Consider the following 18984-nt stretch of genomic DNA (forward strand, 5'->3'; position numbering starts at 1 on the left):
ACTACACTTGGCACAAGCACTGTATGGTATCCAGGCCTGGCAAAATCCTTTTGAGTCTATTACAACATTACAGGTCAAGGTACTGTTATAATAACGCTACTGTTTATATGATACAGCAGAATTTGATGATGTGGCAGTTTCACAGTTGTTTCTTCAAGAGACAATTTTGCATCTTTTGATATGTCAGTGAAAGACAGTATTTGTTCCATATTCCACAATATGTCATATGAGTCAACCTCCTGAGATGAAACTGAAGACATACAGTAGAGACCGTACCATAGCTCCTCGCATACTTTGATTTTTCAAACTAAAGTGATTTTTACAAGTGCACCGGTTACGATAAAAATGTAAACAACGGACTCTGTCTATGAAACTTTGAAATGAATGAATGACAGTCGATCTCAGTCATAATACTGATTGACAGTGAATGCTAATGACTCCATGTGTTGCAGAAAAGTATTTAGTTTGTAACTGTAATTTCCCATCAATTGAAATCCTCTCAAAACTGGTAAAATAATTACTTATATTTGGACAAATCTCATCGTCTTTGCCGTTCGGCAGCTGCAAAAAGGGCAAATATAAAAGATTCAGTGTAAGTAATATTTCACTGGTACTGCCAGTTAGTAAGTTCATACTCTGAACAACACGTCAGAGAAATTTGGGCAGATTTGACCAATTATGACGTTGGCAGCATTAGATTATATTTTTTCTTTACACAAAAATTGCCGTTAGGTAACAAAGCGAATACGCCGACAATCCGGAGTTCACCGATTATTGTTCCAGTTCACGCAATGTAATCCAGCAATTAAACTGCATAGCTATTAGCTACTGCTGTTATAGGGAAGTGGTAGAGTGTCTGCCTTAGGGGTGAGAGGTCCTGGGTTCGAGTCCCAGTTAGAGCTTAACTCTATTTAGATTCTGCTAAAGCATAGTTTTGCTGTTAATAGACTGTTCCAGATGTTCTAAATTTTTAGCACACAGTATCATGGATCAGTATTTAGCAATCCAGATCAAAGTTGAATGTTAAATCAAATGCACCCAATTAGAAAATATTGACTATATTATGTCCCTTTGATGTGTATGCTCTCCATGTTCAAGAAGAGTTACATTTCCTTGATCACAAAATTCTCGTTATCATGAAAATATTAAATGCTCATAACTCCGCACTTCTGGTTAAAATATTGTCTATATTTCTGTTTTTGAGAAATATATGGACATTTCTCTTCATTTCAAAGCTTTTTAACTTCAAACCTATGATTTGAAAAACTTAGGTACTATCTCTACATACAGGAATAAAATTATTGCTTCATCATGCAATGAAAAAGATCAAATGTCTCTCTCCAATTCCTCCATAGAGATATAATTGCCAGATAAATCAACACTTAGTAATAGCATTCTTTGCAAACCTGTTACTGAAATAGACAAGCTGTTAATTTAGAATTTATGACAGTTGAATTTTGTTCACTTGAACTCGACATGACTAGCAAAATTTGTTTAAGTTAATGGTTGTTCGAGCCATCGAACAAAATACATTATTCAGGGATATCGCCAAGACCAGGGGATGAGTTCGAGCGAAGGGTGGTGTTCAGATTATCCGGGTTCGAGCGGACAAAGTTTGACGGTATTCTCAGAACCAGTACTTGTGTCCTTGTGTTGACAAAATGCATGGCATAAACAAAAAACATGAACAAAAACCCTTGGACCAATACTATTAAACTGTTGTAATGCTTATCCTGTAGTGTACTTGAATACTTGTTGAAATTATATTCCAGAAAATAGAATGTCACCATTTTAAGATCAAAATGAATTTTCAAAAACTGACGACAACTAATCTTATAAGTTTCTATCAAAGTTGAAAAATAGATATTTGTAAGTTACTTTAGTACCTGTCTATGTTGAATTTCTGAGATAGTTGCTACAGATATGTTAATATTTGAAATGAATATTCATGACCATGTACAAACACCGCAAATTAAAAATAGTCAGAATTCCATACGTGACCAGTCCAAACACTGCAAATTAAAAATAGTCAGAATTCCATAACAACAGGAAATAGGCTGCTGAGAATTAAATTGTGACAATGTAAAAAGTAGATAACTGTTCCTGTATTTATGTCAGTGTAGTTTTTTTCTTGCACCAACATGAAAATGAGAGAAAAATAGTCTACAGTCAAGTTTTTATCAATAACTGGAGAACCATTTGATCTAGAACCTTCAAACTTCATAGGGTTGTAGGGCTGCTGGAGTAGACGACCCCTATTGTTTTTGGGGTCACTCCATCAAACGTCAAGGTCACAGGGGCCTGAACATTGAAAACCATTTCCGATCAATAACTAGAGAACCACTTGACCCAGAATGTGGAAACTTCATAACATGATTGGTCATGTAGAGTAGATGACCCCTGTTGTTTTTGGGGTCATTCCATTAAAGGTCAAGGTCACAGGGGTCTGAACATTGAAAACCATTTCCGATCAATAACTTGAGTACCACTTGACCCAGAATGTTGAAACTTCATAGGATGATTGTACATGCAAAGTAGATGACCCCTATTGATTTTGGGGTCGCTCTGTTGGTCAAGGTCAAAGGGGCCTGAACATTGAAAACGATTTCCGGTCAGTAACTTGAGAACCACTTGACCCAGAATGTTGAAACTTAATAGGATGATTGGCCATGCAGAGTAAATGACCCCAATTAATTGTTGGGTCACTCTAATAAAGGTCAAGGTCACAGGGGCCTAAACATGGAAAACCATTTCCGGTCAGTAACTTGAGAACCACTTGACCCAGAATGTTGAAACTTCATAGGATGATTGGTCATGCAGAGTAAATGACCCCTATTGTTTTTGGGGTCACTCCGTTAAAGGTCAAGGTCACAGGGGCCTGAACATTGATAACCATTTCCGATCAATAACTTGAGAACCTCTTGATCCAGAATGTTGAAACTTCATAGGATGATTGTACATGCAGAATAGATGACCCCTATCGATTTTGGGGTCACTCTGTTAAAGGTCAAGGTCACAGGAGCCTGAACATAGAAAACAGTTTCCGATCAATAACTTGAGAACCACTTGACCCAGAATGTTGAAACTTCATAGGATGATTGAACCTGCAGAGTAGATGACCCCTATTGATTTTTCGGTTAGTCTATTAAAAGTCAGGGTCACAGGGGCCTGGTCATGTAAAATCATTTCCGGAAAATAACTTGAGAACCACTTGACCTAGAATGTTGAAACTTAATAGGATGATTGGACATGCAGAGTAGATGAACCCTATTTATTTTTAGATCACTTGATCAAAGGTCAAGGTCACAGTGACTTGAGAACCACTAGGCCAAGAGTGTTGAAACTTAGCGGGATGACTGGTCATGCCAAGTAGATGATCCCTATTGCAGCCAACCATCAGTGTCTCTTTGACTTTCGCTCCTGACCCCTATTGACTTTTTGCCTATAGGACTTTGCATTGGGGGAGACATGCGCTTTTTTACAAAAGCATCTTCTAGTTTTGGGACTAGTTTTAATCTGTTGTTGACCAAAGAAAAGCAGATCTTTAGCATGTTTGTTTGGGGACTGGTATACTTTGTTGCAAAGTGAAAAGCAAAGATCTCTAGCATGTTTTTGCCGGCATGTTTTAATCTGTTGTTTGCATGGAGAATTGCACAGATCTCTAGCATATTTTGCATAGTTTTGGGGCCTAGTGCCTTGAGAAAAGCACAGACCACTAGAATGTTTGTTTGGGGACTAGTTTTAATCTGTTGTTGCCTGGAGAGGAAAAAACAAAGCTCTTAATATGTTTGCCTAGGACTAGTTTTGTGCATACCAAGTTTGAAACTTTATTTCAGTGGAATACAGCAACTTGATTTGAAATAATGCTAAATTTGTTACTAGGGAACATAGATTGGAAAAAATTAATGCAAATTCATATATTGGAGCAGAAATTCTGTGGCCTTATTAGTGAAAACAGAGTAAGTAATGTGATTATTTTGTTACAGGCACAGGGAACGGAGACAGAGCATCAGAGAAGAGAGGAAGGAGCGAAAGATGAAGAAAAGGCAGAAAAAGTCGATCTCAAGATTTCCAAAAAAGCCAGAGATAATGGTTAGAGAAGAGTCAATAGAAAAAAGAAGGGTAATGGAAAGTTTGTTTTCGGAAAGCTAAACATAGTTGTCACAACAACTCATGGTGTAAAATGCTGGACCCTGTCTGAAAAGTAATTTTGACATGCATAGAGCAGTCTGGAAAATAGTTGGTACAAGTAATTTAGTATTTACCATCAGCGCTAAAGGTCAAGGACAGTTTTTGAAGTTTCAAGGTCAAGTTTGAGTTGTAGATTCTGATTCTTATATGTTCCATAACTTTGCCATTCATGAAAAGACACTGAATGACACAGGGTTATCAGTCCTATTGTCATAGTGGGTTTAGAGGTTAATAGACTTCTTTTAACGTGATTTTCTATAACTGCATAAAATACAAACCAGTATGAATTGTAATGATTTTTTTTCTCCATAATTATTGAATTTAATAACTTGCAAATATTATAAAATGAATGTAAGATAAATTTTGTTAGTGTTAAACTGAGATGAGCATTGCGGGCGGTTGTGCTATCAAAATATTCAGTTGAGTTTTATCAAAATAGAAGTTTAACAATTTATATAAATAGTTCCACAGTAAATAAATACAGTAATTATAAATGTTTGATTGTAACTTCCTTGTTTACAATCTATCAGTTGATCAGTATTGTTGATAAGAGTTTCTTAACTAGGTTATTTTGCTACAGTAAACTTCTCCATATTTCCTTGACAACAGTGGCTTGTTTTGAGTGCAATAAAATAAAAATAGAAACCTCAAAGAATGAAGTCGCATAATTACGATTGATCTACTTTGACAGTAAATCTTAGTAAATGACATATGTCTCTCATAAATAATGTGAGCTATTGTGATCACCCTGTGTCTGGTGTAGTACTTCATCTATAATTTGCCCTCACTGATGTGGGTTCGAGCCTCACTCAGGGCATTGAATTCTTCATGTTAGGAAGCCATAGGGTTCGAGCCTTGCTCGGGGCATTGAATTCTTCATGTAAGGAAGCCATCCAGCTGGCTTACGGAAGGTCGGTGGTTCTACCCAGGTGCCTACTTGTGATGAAATAATGCACAGAGGGGCACTTGGGGTCTTCCTCCACCATCAAAGCTGAAATGTCGCCATATGACCTATTATTGTGTTGGTGTGACATTAAACCCAACAAAAACAAAATCATCTACAGTTTGACTTTTAACACTCTGGAGGTCACAATTTTGGTCAAATCTTAATTAAACTTGGTCAGAATGTTACCTTCAATGAAACCTCTGAAGAATTTGTTACTGGGTCATCTGGGGTCAAAAACTAGATCACTATATCAACTAATAGGAAAACCTTGTTATACGCCTGTTTGAAAAACGGAATGTATTATGGGAACGCCCCTGGCGGCCGGGCGGGCGGCATCCACAGACTTTGTCCGGAGCATATCTTCTACATGCATGGAGGGATTTTGATGAAACTTGGCACAGTTGTTCACCATCATGAGACAGAGTGTCATGCGCAAGAACCAGGTCCCTAGGTCTAAGGTCAAGGTCACACTTAGAGGTTAAAGGTCAAATTCAAGAGTGACTTTGTCCGGAGCATATCTTCTACATGCATGAAGGGATTTTGATGAAACTTGGCACAGTTGTTCACCATCATGAGACGGAGTGTCATGACTTTGGTAACATGCCAGTGACCACATTTTCTACTTGATCTTCATAAACTTTCTTATCTCTTTGAAATCTGTGTCAAGTACAGAACTGGATATCTAGGTCAAAAACTAGATCAATAGGTCAAATTATAGAAAGACATTGTTAACACTCAAAAGGTCACATTTTCTACCTAACCTTCATGAGACTTTGTTTTAATGTTTGTCTGTTTAAAATCTAGGATAAATTTGTAACTGGGTCACTTTGTTAACACCTAAGAAGCCACTTTTTCAACCTAATAATCACAAATCTGCTTCAGAATGTTTATCTGATTGAAATCTAGGTCAAGTTTAAAGGTTGGGTATCTGTCTGAGGTCAAAAACTATGTCACAAGGTCAAATCATTATAAAACTTGGATAACAATCTGCCAAATTAGATATTAGGTTATTTGGGGGTAAGAATTACGTCAGATGTGCGATACAGGGCCATCAGGGCCCTCTTGTTAAATAGGCAATTTTTTAAAATGTTTGAATATCAGCTTCTGCACCTGTCAGATCCACCCACAGATTATTAACCACAACCCCAAACCTCGCCTTCCACAAGGATTATAGAACCACTGTTGCCTTCAGTGACCTCATTATCCTTCGTCTTTTGCCTCAACCCAAACCCTCGATCCTCCTTGAGAATTAAAGAGCCACTGCTTTTGTCAGTGGTGTCAGCCCAAACCCTTTGCTCTCCTATTAAATTAAGTACCACTGCCTTTGTCAACCCTTGTCAGTGCCCTCAACTCAAACCCTCGGCCCTCCTTTAGGAATATAGAACCCCTTCCTCCGTCATTTGCCGCAACCGAAACCCTCCACCATTCTCCAAGATTATAAGACCTTTGCACGTCATTGACCACAACCCAAAACCATTGCTGTCCTGTAGGATTATAGAACCACTCCCTCTGTCAGTGGCCTCAATCTAAACTGTCAGCCCTCCTCTAGGATTATAGAACCACTCCCTCTGTCAGTGGCCTCAACCTAAACCCTCAGCCCTCCTCTAGGATTATAGAACCACTTCCTCTGTCAGTGGCCTCAACCTAAACTGTCAGCCCTCTTCTAGGATTATAGAACCACTCCCTCTGTCACTGGCCTCAACCTAACCATCAGCCCTCCTCTAGGATTATAGAACCACTCCCTCTGTCAGTGACCTCAACCTAAACTGTCAGACCTCCTCTAGGATTATAGAACCACTCTGTCAGTGGCCTGAACCTAAACCGTCAGCCCTCCTCTAGCATTATAGAACCACTCCCTCTGTCAGTGGCCTCAACCTAAACAGTCAGCCCTCCTTTAGGATTATAGAACCACTCCCTCTGTCAGTGGCCTCAACCTAAACCATCAGACCTCCTCTAGTATTATAGAACCACTCTGTCAGTGGCCTGAACCTTAACCGTCAGACCTCCTCTAGGATTATAGAACCACTCTGTCAGTGGCCTGAACCTAAACTATCACCCCTCCTCTAGGATTATAGAACCACTCTGTCAGTGGCCTGAACCTAAACCGTCAGCCCTCCTCTAGGATTATAGAACCACTCTGTCAGTGGCCTGAACCTAAACCGTCAGCCCTCATCTAGGTTATAGAACCACTTTCTCTGTCAGTGGCCTCAATCTAAACCGTCAGCCCTCCTCTAGGATTATAGAACCACTCCCTCTGTCAGTGGCCTCAACCTAAACCGTCAGCCCTCCTCTAGGATTATAGAACCACTTCCTCTGTCAGTGGCCTCAGCCTAAACTGTCAGCCCTCTTCTAGGATTATAGAACTACTCCCTCTGTCAGTGGCCTCAACCTAACCATCAGCCCTCCTCTAGGATTATAGAACCACTCCCTCTGTCAGTGGCCTCAACCTTAACTGTCAGACCTCCTCTAGGATTATAGAACCACTCTGTCAGTGGCCTAAACCTAAACCATCAGCCCTCCTCTAGGATTATAGAACCACTTTCTCTGTCAGTGGCCTCAACCTAAACCGTCAGCCCTCCTCTAGGATTATAGAACCACTCTGTCAGTGGCCTGAACCTAAACTGTCAGCCCTCTAGGATTATAGAACCACTTTCTCTGTCAGTGGCCTCAACCTAAACCGTCAGCCCTCTAGGATTATAGAACCACTCCCTCTGTCAGTGACCTCAACCTAAACCATAAGCTCACCTCTAGGATTATAGAACCACTCCCTTTGTCAGTGGCCTGAACCTAAACCACCAGCCCTCCTTTAGGATTATAGAACCACTCCCTCTGTCAGAGGCCTCAACCTAAACCGTCAGCCTTCCTCTAGGATTATAGAACCACTCCCTCTGTCAGTGGCCTCATCCTAAACCATCAGCCCTCCTCTAGGATTATAGAACCACTTCCACGGTCATTGGCCTCAACCCATACCCATGGCCCTCCTCTTTGTGTTACAGGTATATCAACAGAAATACATCTGTTGTGAGAAAGATATCCGTGTTAATGATTGTTCTTGATGTGTCCATTATATTAGCTTCATAGAAAATACAAGCTGTCACTAAGATTGATGAGTCATATATACAATTTGTATGAAGAATATACTGCAGAGCTGAAATAATGTATACAGTAACTTGAAAGGGAGACCAGTTCCACCTGCTTAGAGTAAAATGTTATGGTTTTAGCCAAAACGGTCAATTCTTAGAGACTCAGATTTGTGGTTTAGATTTAATTTGATTGATTAACATTTTTGAGAAAATTAGTCTCTGTGAAAATTACTAAGTTCTGAATACTGTCATAGGGCAGTCATAGAATATCATTAACATGCTAGCATCTGTTGATGCACTCACCCCACCCTCCCCCCATCAAAAAAAAATAAAATAAATAGTTTCTTGCCCTTCAGTATCCTGTCACCACACACACCCACACGCACACACGTCCTGCTTCCCCCCTCTCACCACCACCACCGCACACACACCTCCCACCAAAAAAAAAAAATCTTTGAATTATGCATTTTCTTTAAAATTTGCTTCCGTCCTGCTCTGATATAACCCTTCGGGCGTATATTGCCCTGCTTGGCAGAGCTCTTGTTTAGGTAATGTTTAATTTTCATTATTGTAACAAATGAACATAACAGAAATAAAAAACAATAAAATATTGCCAAAGAATATCATGATATTATTAAATGCAATCATGATGTGTTTTAATACATGTAATAACAATTGAATTGTTAGAATTTATAACGTAATTTTCTGTTGTGTTTCATATCTGTTTTTAGAGAAAATCACATGATTGTATGAATTTACCACACCTAAATCATAGCTTTCTGAGTTGCTTTCATTAACAATTCATTTCCACAGCATGAATAATAATCCACATGGAAACAGTGCACCTACGGAAAATTGGTTTTCCAAGAAATGTTTACTGTGAAATCATGAATATTTGTGTTGGACTAATTTTAGCGGAATTTATGTTTGTGTCTATTTGCAAAATTAAATCCAAGCAAAAAGAAAACTTCCCATTCATCTTATCTTCAGGATTTGAAATTAACATATTAATTTCCATTCAAAGTAGCTCTTTTTACCAAAACTGCAAAAATTCATTCCCAGGAAATGAAATCATTTGACAGTATCTTGAATCCTGTTTTGACAACAATATTTACAAATGTAGATGAGATATGTAGATAAAAATATGGTGAATTGGTAGTACATTGTATATCATTACTCATTTAAGGAGGAAAAATATTTTGTTCTCAAATATCTGAGGCCTCTTGAAACTTAAATTTGAGATTTTTTCATCTATCTTTAAGATGTTCTCCTCTTCTTCTGGACATTTAATTTTGCAAACATAAACAAAGCACATTTGTTCGAATGTTTCTGCTCGGACCATTTTAGGGGCTACCAGAGCTAAAAGATAGGGTAAAAAAATCAATGAACAATTTTTTATGACTGCATGATGGATCATTACAAATCTTAAAGTTAAGTAAAAGTTTAATAATATATATTATATAAGACAAAATAAAGATATGGTAGAAAAAATATCTAAAGGAAAGATATGAGCAGAGCACTTGGTATGAGTAGAGCACTTGATAGCCATCTTGGGCTTGCAAAGTTAAATCTTTTTCTGTGCATGGCTTTAAAGATGCTCCAATGTTTTACCTGGAATATGGTAGAAAGTTGCTTTTGTCAGCCTTGAAAGTTTTTCTGCTATTGCTGATACCATTTTAACCAGTTCTTGTTAAAATATAATCGGAATGATTCAAAGTTGTGATAAAGTTTTATCTATGCTTCTTGTGGGTTTTGTAGGGTTAAACATTTCTTATTAAACATTTCTAAGAAATGTGAGCCCAGGACTGTACAAAAGTGAGGTGTAAAACTATAAATTATTATCACTTGTGTGCCTAAGTATTTTCGAGAAGTGAATGATACTAACAGCTGATTTCCTAACAATCCTATGCAAGTAAAACACTGATGTGAAGCTGTGCATCGAAGGTGTCAGATAATTTACTGATGCATTTTTAATACAACATCCTCCTCATAACAAATGAAATTTATTGATTGTATGATTGGTTCTTGGAATACAACATTGTTAATGTTTATAATGGGAAGGTTTAAGAATACAAGGGAGTGTAGGTGTATACGAAAAAAATTAAATATATGTCACATAAATATAGATTATTTCATGGAAAATTTATTTATGGGAAACTGGCTTACTTCTGATATACATAATTATAAAATAATCACCATACCTCCATATATCTTAGAATATGTGATAAGTCATTGACTATTAAACTTCATACCCCACGGGGCAGATAGTGTACCCATGATTTTCTGTGCTTCTGTCTGTGAGTCCGTATGTGCACAAAATCTTGTCTGCTCTAAAACTTTTCTAAGCATTTTGAAAAAACTAGGCATAAATAACCACCATATTAAGCTGATGTGTTGTGTGCAACATAAAGACCCCCAGCTCAAAGGTCATGGTCACAGTTGAGAGGTCAAAGATATAAGGTCATTTTTCTTGTCTGCTCTATGACTTTATTATGCATGAATAGATATTCAAATAACGTGGCATAAATAACCACCATAATAAGATAATTAGTTGCATACAAATCCAGACCCCTAGCTCAATGGTCAAGTTCACAGAGGTCTAAGATTTAAGTTCATTTTTCTTGTCCACTATGTAATTTCTTTATGCCTGCATGAATATTCAGGTATCATGGTACAGATACTCACCATAAGAAGATGGAAATGTCACATTCAAGACCCTTACCCCTACCTTAAACATCACACTTGAAAGAAATGTGTCCAGTGTTTAACTTTTGTGTGTATGGGTAGATATTCATATATTTTGGTGCAACATCCACCATAACTAGATTATGAATTGATATAAATATCTAGACTAATAGCCCAAAGGTCAAGGTCACAGAGGTCAGAGATGATGCAGTGTGTTAAGGCAAGACTTTGACCTCTAAATATCAAAGGTCAAGATAGCTCATACTGACTTAGAGGTAAAAGATTTCTTTTTTTTTTTTGGTGAGGGGAAGGGGTTTAATGTCCGGTCTATAACTTTCATAGTCATAGATGGATATTCAAATAACTTTGTCAAAACTTTCACTGAAACAGGACAGTGTAGTATTTAATCATTTAAAGGTGAAATAAATACCGTCATTTTTCTTTTCCAGTCCATGACTTCAGCATACATGTTCAATTGTCAAGTGCCATTACTCACAGGACTCGCATTTCTGTGTCCTGTCATTACGTATTGGGGACATCTTTGTCCAATGTACTTTTTTTTAGCTCACCTGTCACATAGTGACAGGGTGAGCTTTTGTGATCGCCCTTCGTCCGTCATCCGTCGTCCGTCCACAATTTCTTGTCTGCACGATAGAGGTTTCATTTATGATTTTATTTTAACCAATCTTGCACACAACTTGTATCACCATAAGATCTCGGTTCCTTTCTTGAACTGGCCAGATCCCATTATGGGTTCCAGAGTTATGGCCCCTGAAAGGGCCAAAATTAGCTATTTTGACCAAGTCTGCACAATAGCAGCTTCATTTATGATTTGATTTTTACCAAACTGGCACACAACTTGTATCACCATAAGGTCTCGGTTCCTTCCTTGAACTGGCCAGATTCCATTATGGGTTCCAGAGTTATGGCCCCTGAAAGGGCCAAAATTAGCTATTTTGACCTTGTCTGCACAGTAGCAGCTTTATATTTATGATTTGATTTTTACCAAACTGGCACACAACTTGTATCACCATAAGATCTTGGTTCCTTTCTTGAACTGGCGAGATTCGATTATTGGTTCCAGAGTTATGGCCCCTGAAAGGGCCAAAATTAGCTAATTTGACCTTGTCTGCACAGTAGCAGCTTTATTTATGATTTGATTTTAACCAAACTGGCATACAACTTGTATCACCATAAGATCTTGGTTCCTTTCTTGAACTGGCGAGATTCCATTATGGGTTCCAGAGTTATGGCCCCTGAAAGGGCCAAAATTAGCTATTTTGACCTTGTCTGCACAATAGCAGCTTCATTTTTGATTTGACTTTAACCAAACTTGCACACAACTTGTATCACCACAAGATATTGGTTCCTTTCTTGAACTGGCCAGATTTCTTCATGGGTTCCAGAGTTATGGCCCCTTAAAGGTTCAAAATTGGCTATTTTGGCTTTTGCAGCCATATAGAGACTTCATTTATGGTTTTATTTGATACAAACTTCCAAAATAACTTCAGCAACAATAATTCTTGGATTCCATGACAAATCAGATCCAAGCGTAGGTTCAGAGTTATTTTATATCTGATTACCTCCCCTGATTCTAATCAAAATGGATTTATATCAGTAAGTACTTATAGTACTTATTTGAAACTTCATTATTGTCATTAGTTGGACTGAGCCAATCAGGGTAGATAACTATGGACTGATTTTATGTCAAATTACCTCCCTTTATTTCAAATTAAAATGGGTATATCTCCATAACTAATGAAGATACTGATCTGAAATTTCATTTATGTCAACAGATTAATTTGGCAGATCCTTCTTTTCTTCACTTACAATAATTTTTTTTTTTTTAATTACTTCCCTTTTACGTTACTATAAATAGCTTATTTTTAGTAACTTTTTTATTATTGGCCGTAGGGAAAAACCGAGACCACTTTTCTGTGGTACAACATGGATGGTACCTCCAATTTGTAGATGTATTTTGACATATCTGTACCTTGTATGAATTTTTTTTTCTTTTTGGTTAAATTTCTTCCCTTTGTTGTTACTGTCCTTTGGACTTAGATATTTTTTCTGAGGACCTTCTTGTCCTCAAGTGCAATGATAACAGGTGAGCGGTATAGGGCCATCATGGCCCTCTTGTTTCTAGTTTGAACTATGGTCATATTTCTAGTTTTGAATATGAAATATATGTCTTTTCATTATGATATACATTATTAAGAAATCTACCAAGGTTTACAGTACATGTCAGAGCTGTTTTACAGTATTTTTTCCAGTTTGAAGAAAGATAAAACAATTAACGTAACAATTAAAATAGCCAATTTCTGTTTTCAGCATCCGGATAGTTTATAATAATCTTTCCCTTTGAGTTGCAATGAGGTAATTAAACAAAAGAAGTGAAGGTGCCATTGTGTAAATCCAGTGGATTATCAGTGAATAAGAATAATCTTGACTTGTTGTTTCATAATTTTTTTTTTTATATTTTCAGCAACATTTAGAACAGTATCTACAAAGTATTCTCGAGTCGAAATGGTACAGGAACCACACTGAAGTGGTGAGTAGGATATATGCTTATTTATGGAAAATGTTTCTGTCTGAATCATCATACATCACCAGTTTTATTCTGGAGGGGTCACTTTCAGTGTAAGAATTATGCTATGATCAATAACTAAATGATTTGTCTCACAGTGGACAAACTGAATAGGATGATAGTCTGTGTCTGTAGATGACTCCTTGTGTTTTGAGTTTAAGTTCAAAATTTTGATGTTGAGACTGAGAACGGTTTCTGCTCAATAACTTAAGGATGCTTTGGCATACAGTCATCAAACTTCATAGGATGATTGCCTATGGTCACTAAATGACCCCGGTTGGTATAGGTTGAAAATAGTAACTCAGAAATGATCTTTGTGTAACCTCTACTAAATTCCTTCAGATCACTCTGGTTTGTTAAAAAATATAGCTGCCAGGGGGCAGAGCTAGTTTTCCATATATGACTGTATGAAAAATTTGAAAAATCTCTCACACCACCAGCCAAATTTGAAAAAAGTTTGGCAGCAATGTTCCATAGATGGCCCTCTTCCAAGTTCCTTCAAGCCGTGTTGATAAGTTAAAAGAAACATAGCTGCCTTGGTACAGGGTTATTTTTCTCAATATGACTATGGAAATCTTATTTGTAATTGCTGGCTCCATTTGAAAATAATTTCACAGCAATGTTCACTTGGTGACCCTGTAATAAATTTCTTCGAATCCTGTTTAGTTCAAAAACATTACCAGCACGGGTTTGTTTAGTTTTCCCATCTGACCGATTTTAGAATAATTTTACAGTATTATTTACTGTTTCCTTGTTCTAGAAATATTCAGTCAAGCTATGAATGTCAGGTGATGGATCTAGGGCCATCATGGTCCACTTGATGGATGATATTATAAACTTAAAAAAGTTGTGACAAGTAGTGATTTTTAGCTCATCTGATTTTTTGAAAAAAAATGATGAGTTATTGTCATCACTTGAGCGGTTGTCGGCGTCGGCGTCGGCGTCGGCGTTGCCTGGTTAAGTTTTATGTTTAGGTCAGCTTTTCTCCTAAACTATCAAAGCTATTGCTTTGAAACTTGGAATATTTGTTCACCATCATAAGCTGACCCTGTATAGCAAGAAACATAACTCCATCTTGCTTTTTGCAAGATTTATGGCCCCTTTTGTACTTAGAAAATATCAGATTTCTTGGTTAAGTTTTATGTTTAGGTCAGCTTTTCTTCTAAACTATCAAAGCTATTGCTTTGAAACTTAGAATACTTGTTCACCATCATAAGCAGACCCTGTACATGAAGAAACGTAACTCCATCTTGCTTTTTGCAAGAATTATTGCCCCTTTTGGACTTAGAAAATCAGTTTTCTTGGTTAAGTTTTATGTTTAGGTCAGCTTTTATCCTAAACTATCAAAGCTATTGCTTTAGAACTTGCAACACTTGTTCACCATCATAAGCTGACCCTGTACAGCAAGAAACATAACTCCATCCTGCTTTTTGCAAGATTTATGGCCCCTTTTGTACTTAGAAAATATCAGATTTCTTGGTTAAGTTTTATGTTTAGGTCAACTTTTTCTCTTAAACTATCAAAGCTATTGCTTTGAAACTTGCAACACTTGTTCACCATCATAAGCTGACCCTGTACAGCAAGCAACATAACTCCATCCTGCTTTTTGCAATAATTATTGCCCCTTTTGGACTTAGAAAATCATTTTCTTGGTTGAGTATTATGTTTAAGTCAACTTTTCTCATAAACTATCAAAGCTATTGCTTTAAAACTTGCAACAGTTTTTCACCATCATAAGTGGACACTGTACATCAAGAAACATAACTCTATCCTGCTTTTTGCAAGAATGATGGCCCTTTTTAGACTTAGAAAATCATGGGTAGGACAATATTTCTATTATACAAAAAAAATCAGATGAGCGTCAGCACCCGCAAGGCGGTGCTCTTGTATGAACATAGCTTAACGCATTTAATTTCAGCTGAAGTTCCTAGATGTGAGTGAGTTATCATTTGTGAACAGACTGGGTCAGAAGTGGAAGGAAGGTGATGTGAACAAATGTTCTGGTGGTCGCAGGATCTCTATAGGCTGTTGTGGCTGTCTGAAGAAATACCATGTTGCTGGACGCTGGAGTAAAAGGTTTGTATAATACCATATACCCAGTATAAATTCCCCTCCCTAATCAACATTCACCCCCACACTTTTTAACACAAGAAAAAAAAACATTTCAAGATAAATGGTAAAAATTGAATAAAAGCACTTTGCCAGTAGTCCTTTAAGCTTGGCATGCAATTTATATCCACTTGTGGTACAAGTAACTTTCATTATGTTTACTTCAAAACTCTTCTCAAAGTCACTTTATGTAAGTGACTGAAGCCTGACTTGTAGTTCAGAATTGTTCATCATTTGTTTTGAATGGTTCACATTGTTGTAAGGCAATTGGAAAGTTGAGATTATGCCATAAGGGAGTAAAGAGAGTATGAGATGTTGGACTCATTGCTTGATATTTCCTCCTATTACTGTAAAACTGAATCTATTATTTACACCATAATGGTATCTTCTGAGATAATTTGTTTACAATTGTTGATTAGTATTGATTCATTGTTGCTGTAACCAAATGAACCTTAAAGTTAACATTAGATGAAGGGTAATATTTCGCTGAATGTTTATCAAGCCTTAGATGTATAAAGTTAAAATATTGGGTATATTATATGTCTCATATAAACTCTCAGTCTATAGCTTACTGTGAAATCACTAATATTCGTGGGGGACTAATTTTCGTGGTTGAGTCAATCCACGAAATTTAATCCCAACGAACAAGTAAAATTTCCATTCATTTTATGTTCAGAAGTTGAAATCCACGAATTCATATCCCAACGAAATTGCCGTTTTGACTAAAAGCACAAAATTTCATGCCCACAAAATCAAATGATTTTACAGTATGCTGTAGACTTTTCTTTAGTTAGTTTCCCATCAATAGTCCAAATTTCATTGTTTTAATCTAAGCTTGAAACATTTTTCCATGTTATTGTGTATGCAATTGTGAAGCTTCAGTGTCTGAAGGAGAACCTTTTAACACTTCGGAGATTTTCAAAGACATATAAGTTCAGTGATTAGAAAATTGCATGATATCAGAAAGAGAAAAAATTATTGCAATAACTTAACAAAATTTCCAGCCTATCTGTACAAAGGAGATGCTGCTGCTGTCTAGTCCTACACTTTGTGGTGTGTTTATGCTGTTGCTTGTGAGAGTAGGGAAAAGTTCCTCATTTTAGTAATTTTAATTTTGTCAGTGTTTAACAGTGGTATTAAAAATTTGAAAAGGAAAATTTTTAAATAATTTGACAGGTAGTAAGTAATGGTAAAGCTTTCCTGTTCAGCATTGTTAGTCGACAAAAGTCCCTACCTGAAATGAACGGAACTGCTCATTTCCTGTTGAGCCCATGGCAGGTGTCATTTACTTCCCCGGCATCCTGTTTTGACTGATACTGCTGGAAACAGATTAGTAGATCACCTAGAATTGAACTCTAGTGGAGATGTTCGCCATGACACAGAATCAAATTCGAACCTGGATTGCTGGCATTGTTGTCCAATCTGACTCTGCTGTAATCTTACTTTCTCTATAAAGATATTCATTTTTGTTTTTTTAATTTACAGATGGTTGGTTGTGAAAGACACATTTATTGCCTATTTGCGGCCCTCTGATGGAGTGCTTTGTGATGTTATGCTTATGGATTCAGACTTCAGAGTGGAGTCGGGGATGTCTGCAACAGGCGCTCCTCATGGCCTGTTGGTTATGAACCAGTCTAGGTAAATTTAAAATTATATATCTTTTTACCTGAAAAGATTGAACACAAAATTGTTCATTCCTTATTCATGGATTAATCAACTATTGCTAGTACAACATTTACCATCAGTCTTAAACAACATTTTTGAAGAGAGATGTAGGGAGTACTTTGATGTTCCAGTGACAAAATATTTAAGAATTTTTTAGATCCACTTTATAGTCAAGTGATAGCAAATAACTTTGCAGGATGATTGCTTGTGGTCAGTTAAGCTAAGCTCCTCTATTGTTTTGGGGTTCAAGAGGTCAAATATCAAGGTCACAGTGACCTTGAGACTGAAAACATCTGTTCAATAACTTAATAACACTTTGACCTACAGTCAGGTTGATTGCCTGTAGGCAGTAGATGGACCCTGTTGTTTTTGGTGTCAGTAGGTAAAAGGTCAAGGTCACAGTGACTATGAGACTGAAAATGGTGTCCACTCAGTAACATAAGAACCATTGGGCCTGCTACCATCAAACCTCACAGGATGGTTGCCTGTAGGCAGTAGATTGACCATGTTGTTTTTGGTGTCAGTAGGTAAAAAGTCATGGTCACAGTGACTATGAGACTGAAAATGGTGTCCACTCAGTAACATAAGAACCATTGGGCCTGCTACCTTCAAACCTCACAGGATGGTTGCCTGTAGGCAGTAGATTGACCATGTTGTTTTTGGTGTCAGTAGGTAAAAGGTCAAGGTCACAGTGACTGTGAGACTGAAAATGGTGTCCACTCAGTAACATAAGAACCATTGGGCCTGCTACCTTCAAACCTCACAGGATGGTTGCCTGTAGGCAGTAGATTGACCATGTTGTTTTTGGTGTCAGTAGGTAAAAGGTCAAGGTCACAGTGACTGTGAGACTGAAAATGGTGTCCACTAAGTAACATAAGAACCATTGGGCCTACTGCCTTCAAACCTCATAGGATGATTGCCTGTGGTCAGTAGATTGGCCATGTTGTTTTTGGTGTCAGTAGGTAAAAGGTCAAGGTCACAGTGACTGTGAGACTGAAAATGGTGTCCACTAAGTAACATAAGAACCATTGGGCCTACTGCCTTCAAACCTCATAGGATGATTGCCTGTGGTCAGTAGATGGCATCTTTTGTTTTTGGGTCAGTAAGTCAAGGGTCAAAGTCACAATGACCTTTAGACTGAAAATGTTTTCTGTTTAGTAAGAAAAAAATGCTTTGGCTTACAGTTCACAAACTTCATAGGATGATTGCCTATGGTCAGTAGGGGACCTCTATTGTTTTTGGGGTCAGAAGGTTAAAGTTCATAGTTATCTAAGGGCTGGAAAATGGGACAGGGTCATGAAGTGGGGGCATACATGTTTTACACACACCTCTTGTTATCTACAAAATATGATGTAATTTTATTTTTTAGACATTTGTTAGCTAAAAGTTGGACAAGTCGAAAGGCAGATGAATGGGAAGCAAGTATCAAAGAAGCTGCAGAAACTACCGGCAAGGACTTCACTCAAGAAAACAGATATGATTCCTACGCTCCTGCCAGAGAAAACTCCTACGCAAGATGGTTTGTAGATTATTGTCAATTGCCTGGGTTTTTTTTCCCGTAGGAGTATGCATGACATGCTTCTTTGAAATCTCAAGTATTAGCAGTAGAGAAAAGGAATTGATAAAAAATTAAAAGTGGTGTAAAAACTATCTTGAGTATCATTAAATGATAAGTGATGTTTTGAAAAAAGACAAAAGATTTTGGGATTATGTATTTG

General features: G+C 37.3%; 1 protein-coding gene across 1 annotated transcript in view; it reads left to right on the forward strand.

The window, feature by feature from the left end:
- The window catches only part of LOC123552912 (phospholipase D1-like), an 88512-nt gene that overhangs the window by 34038 nt on the left and 35490 nt on the right, over window positions 1-18984 (forward strand). Inside the window, exons 4-8 of the mRNA XM_053541449.1 lie at window positions 3987-4122; window positions 13391-13456; window positions 15411-15568; window positions 17087-17239; window positions 18636-18785. Coding sequence (XP_053397424.1) covers window positions 3987-4122; window positions 13391-13456; window positions 15411-15568; window positions 17087-17239; window positions 18636-18785 — 663 coding nt within the window. The remainder of the gene's footprint in view (window positions 1-3986; window positions 4123-13390; window positions 13457-15410; window positions 15569-17086; window positions 17240-18635; window positions 18786-18984) is intronic.

Source organism: Mercenaria mercenaria, chromosome 4 (assembly GCF_021730395.1).
Source record: "Mercenaria mercenaria strain notata chromosome 4, MADL_Memer_1, whole genome shotgun sequence".
In the NCBI taxonomy this organism is placed as follows: Eukaryota; Metazoa; Mollusca; class Bivalvia; order Venerida; family Veneridae; genus Mercenaria; species Mercenaria mercenaria.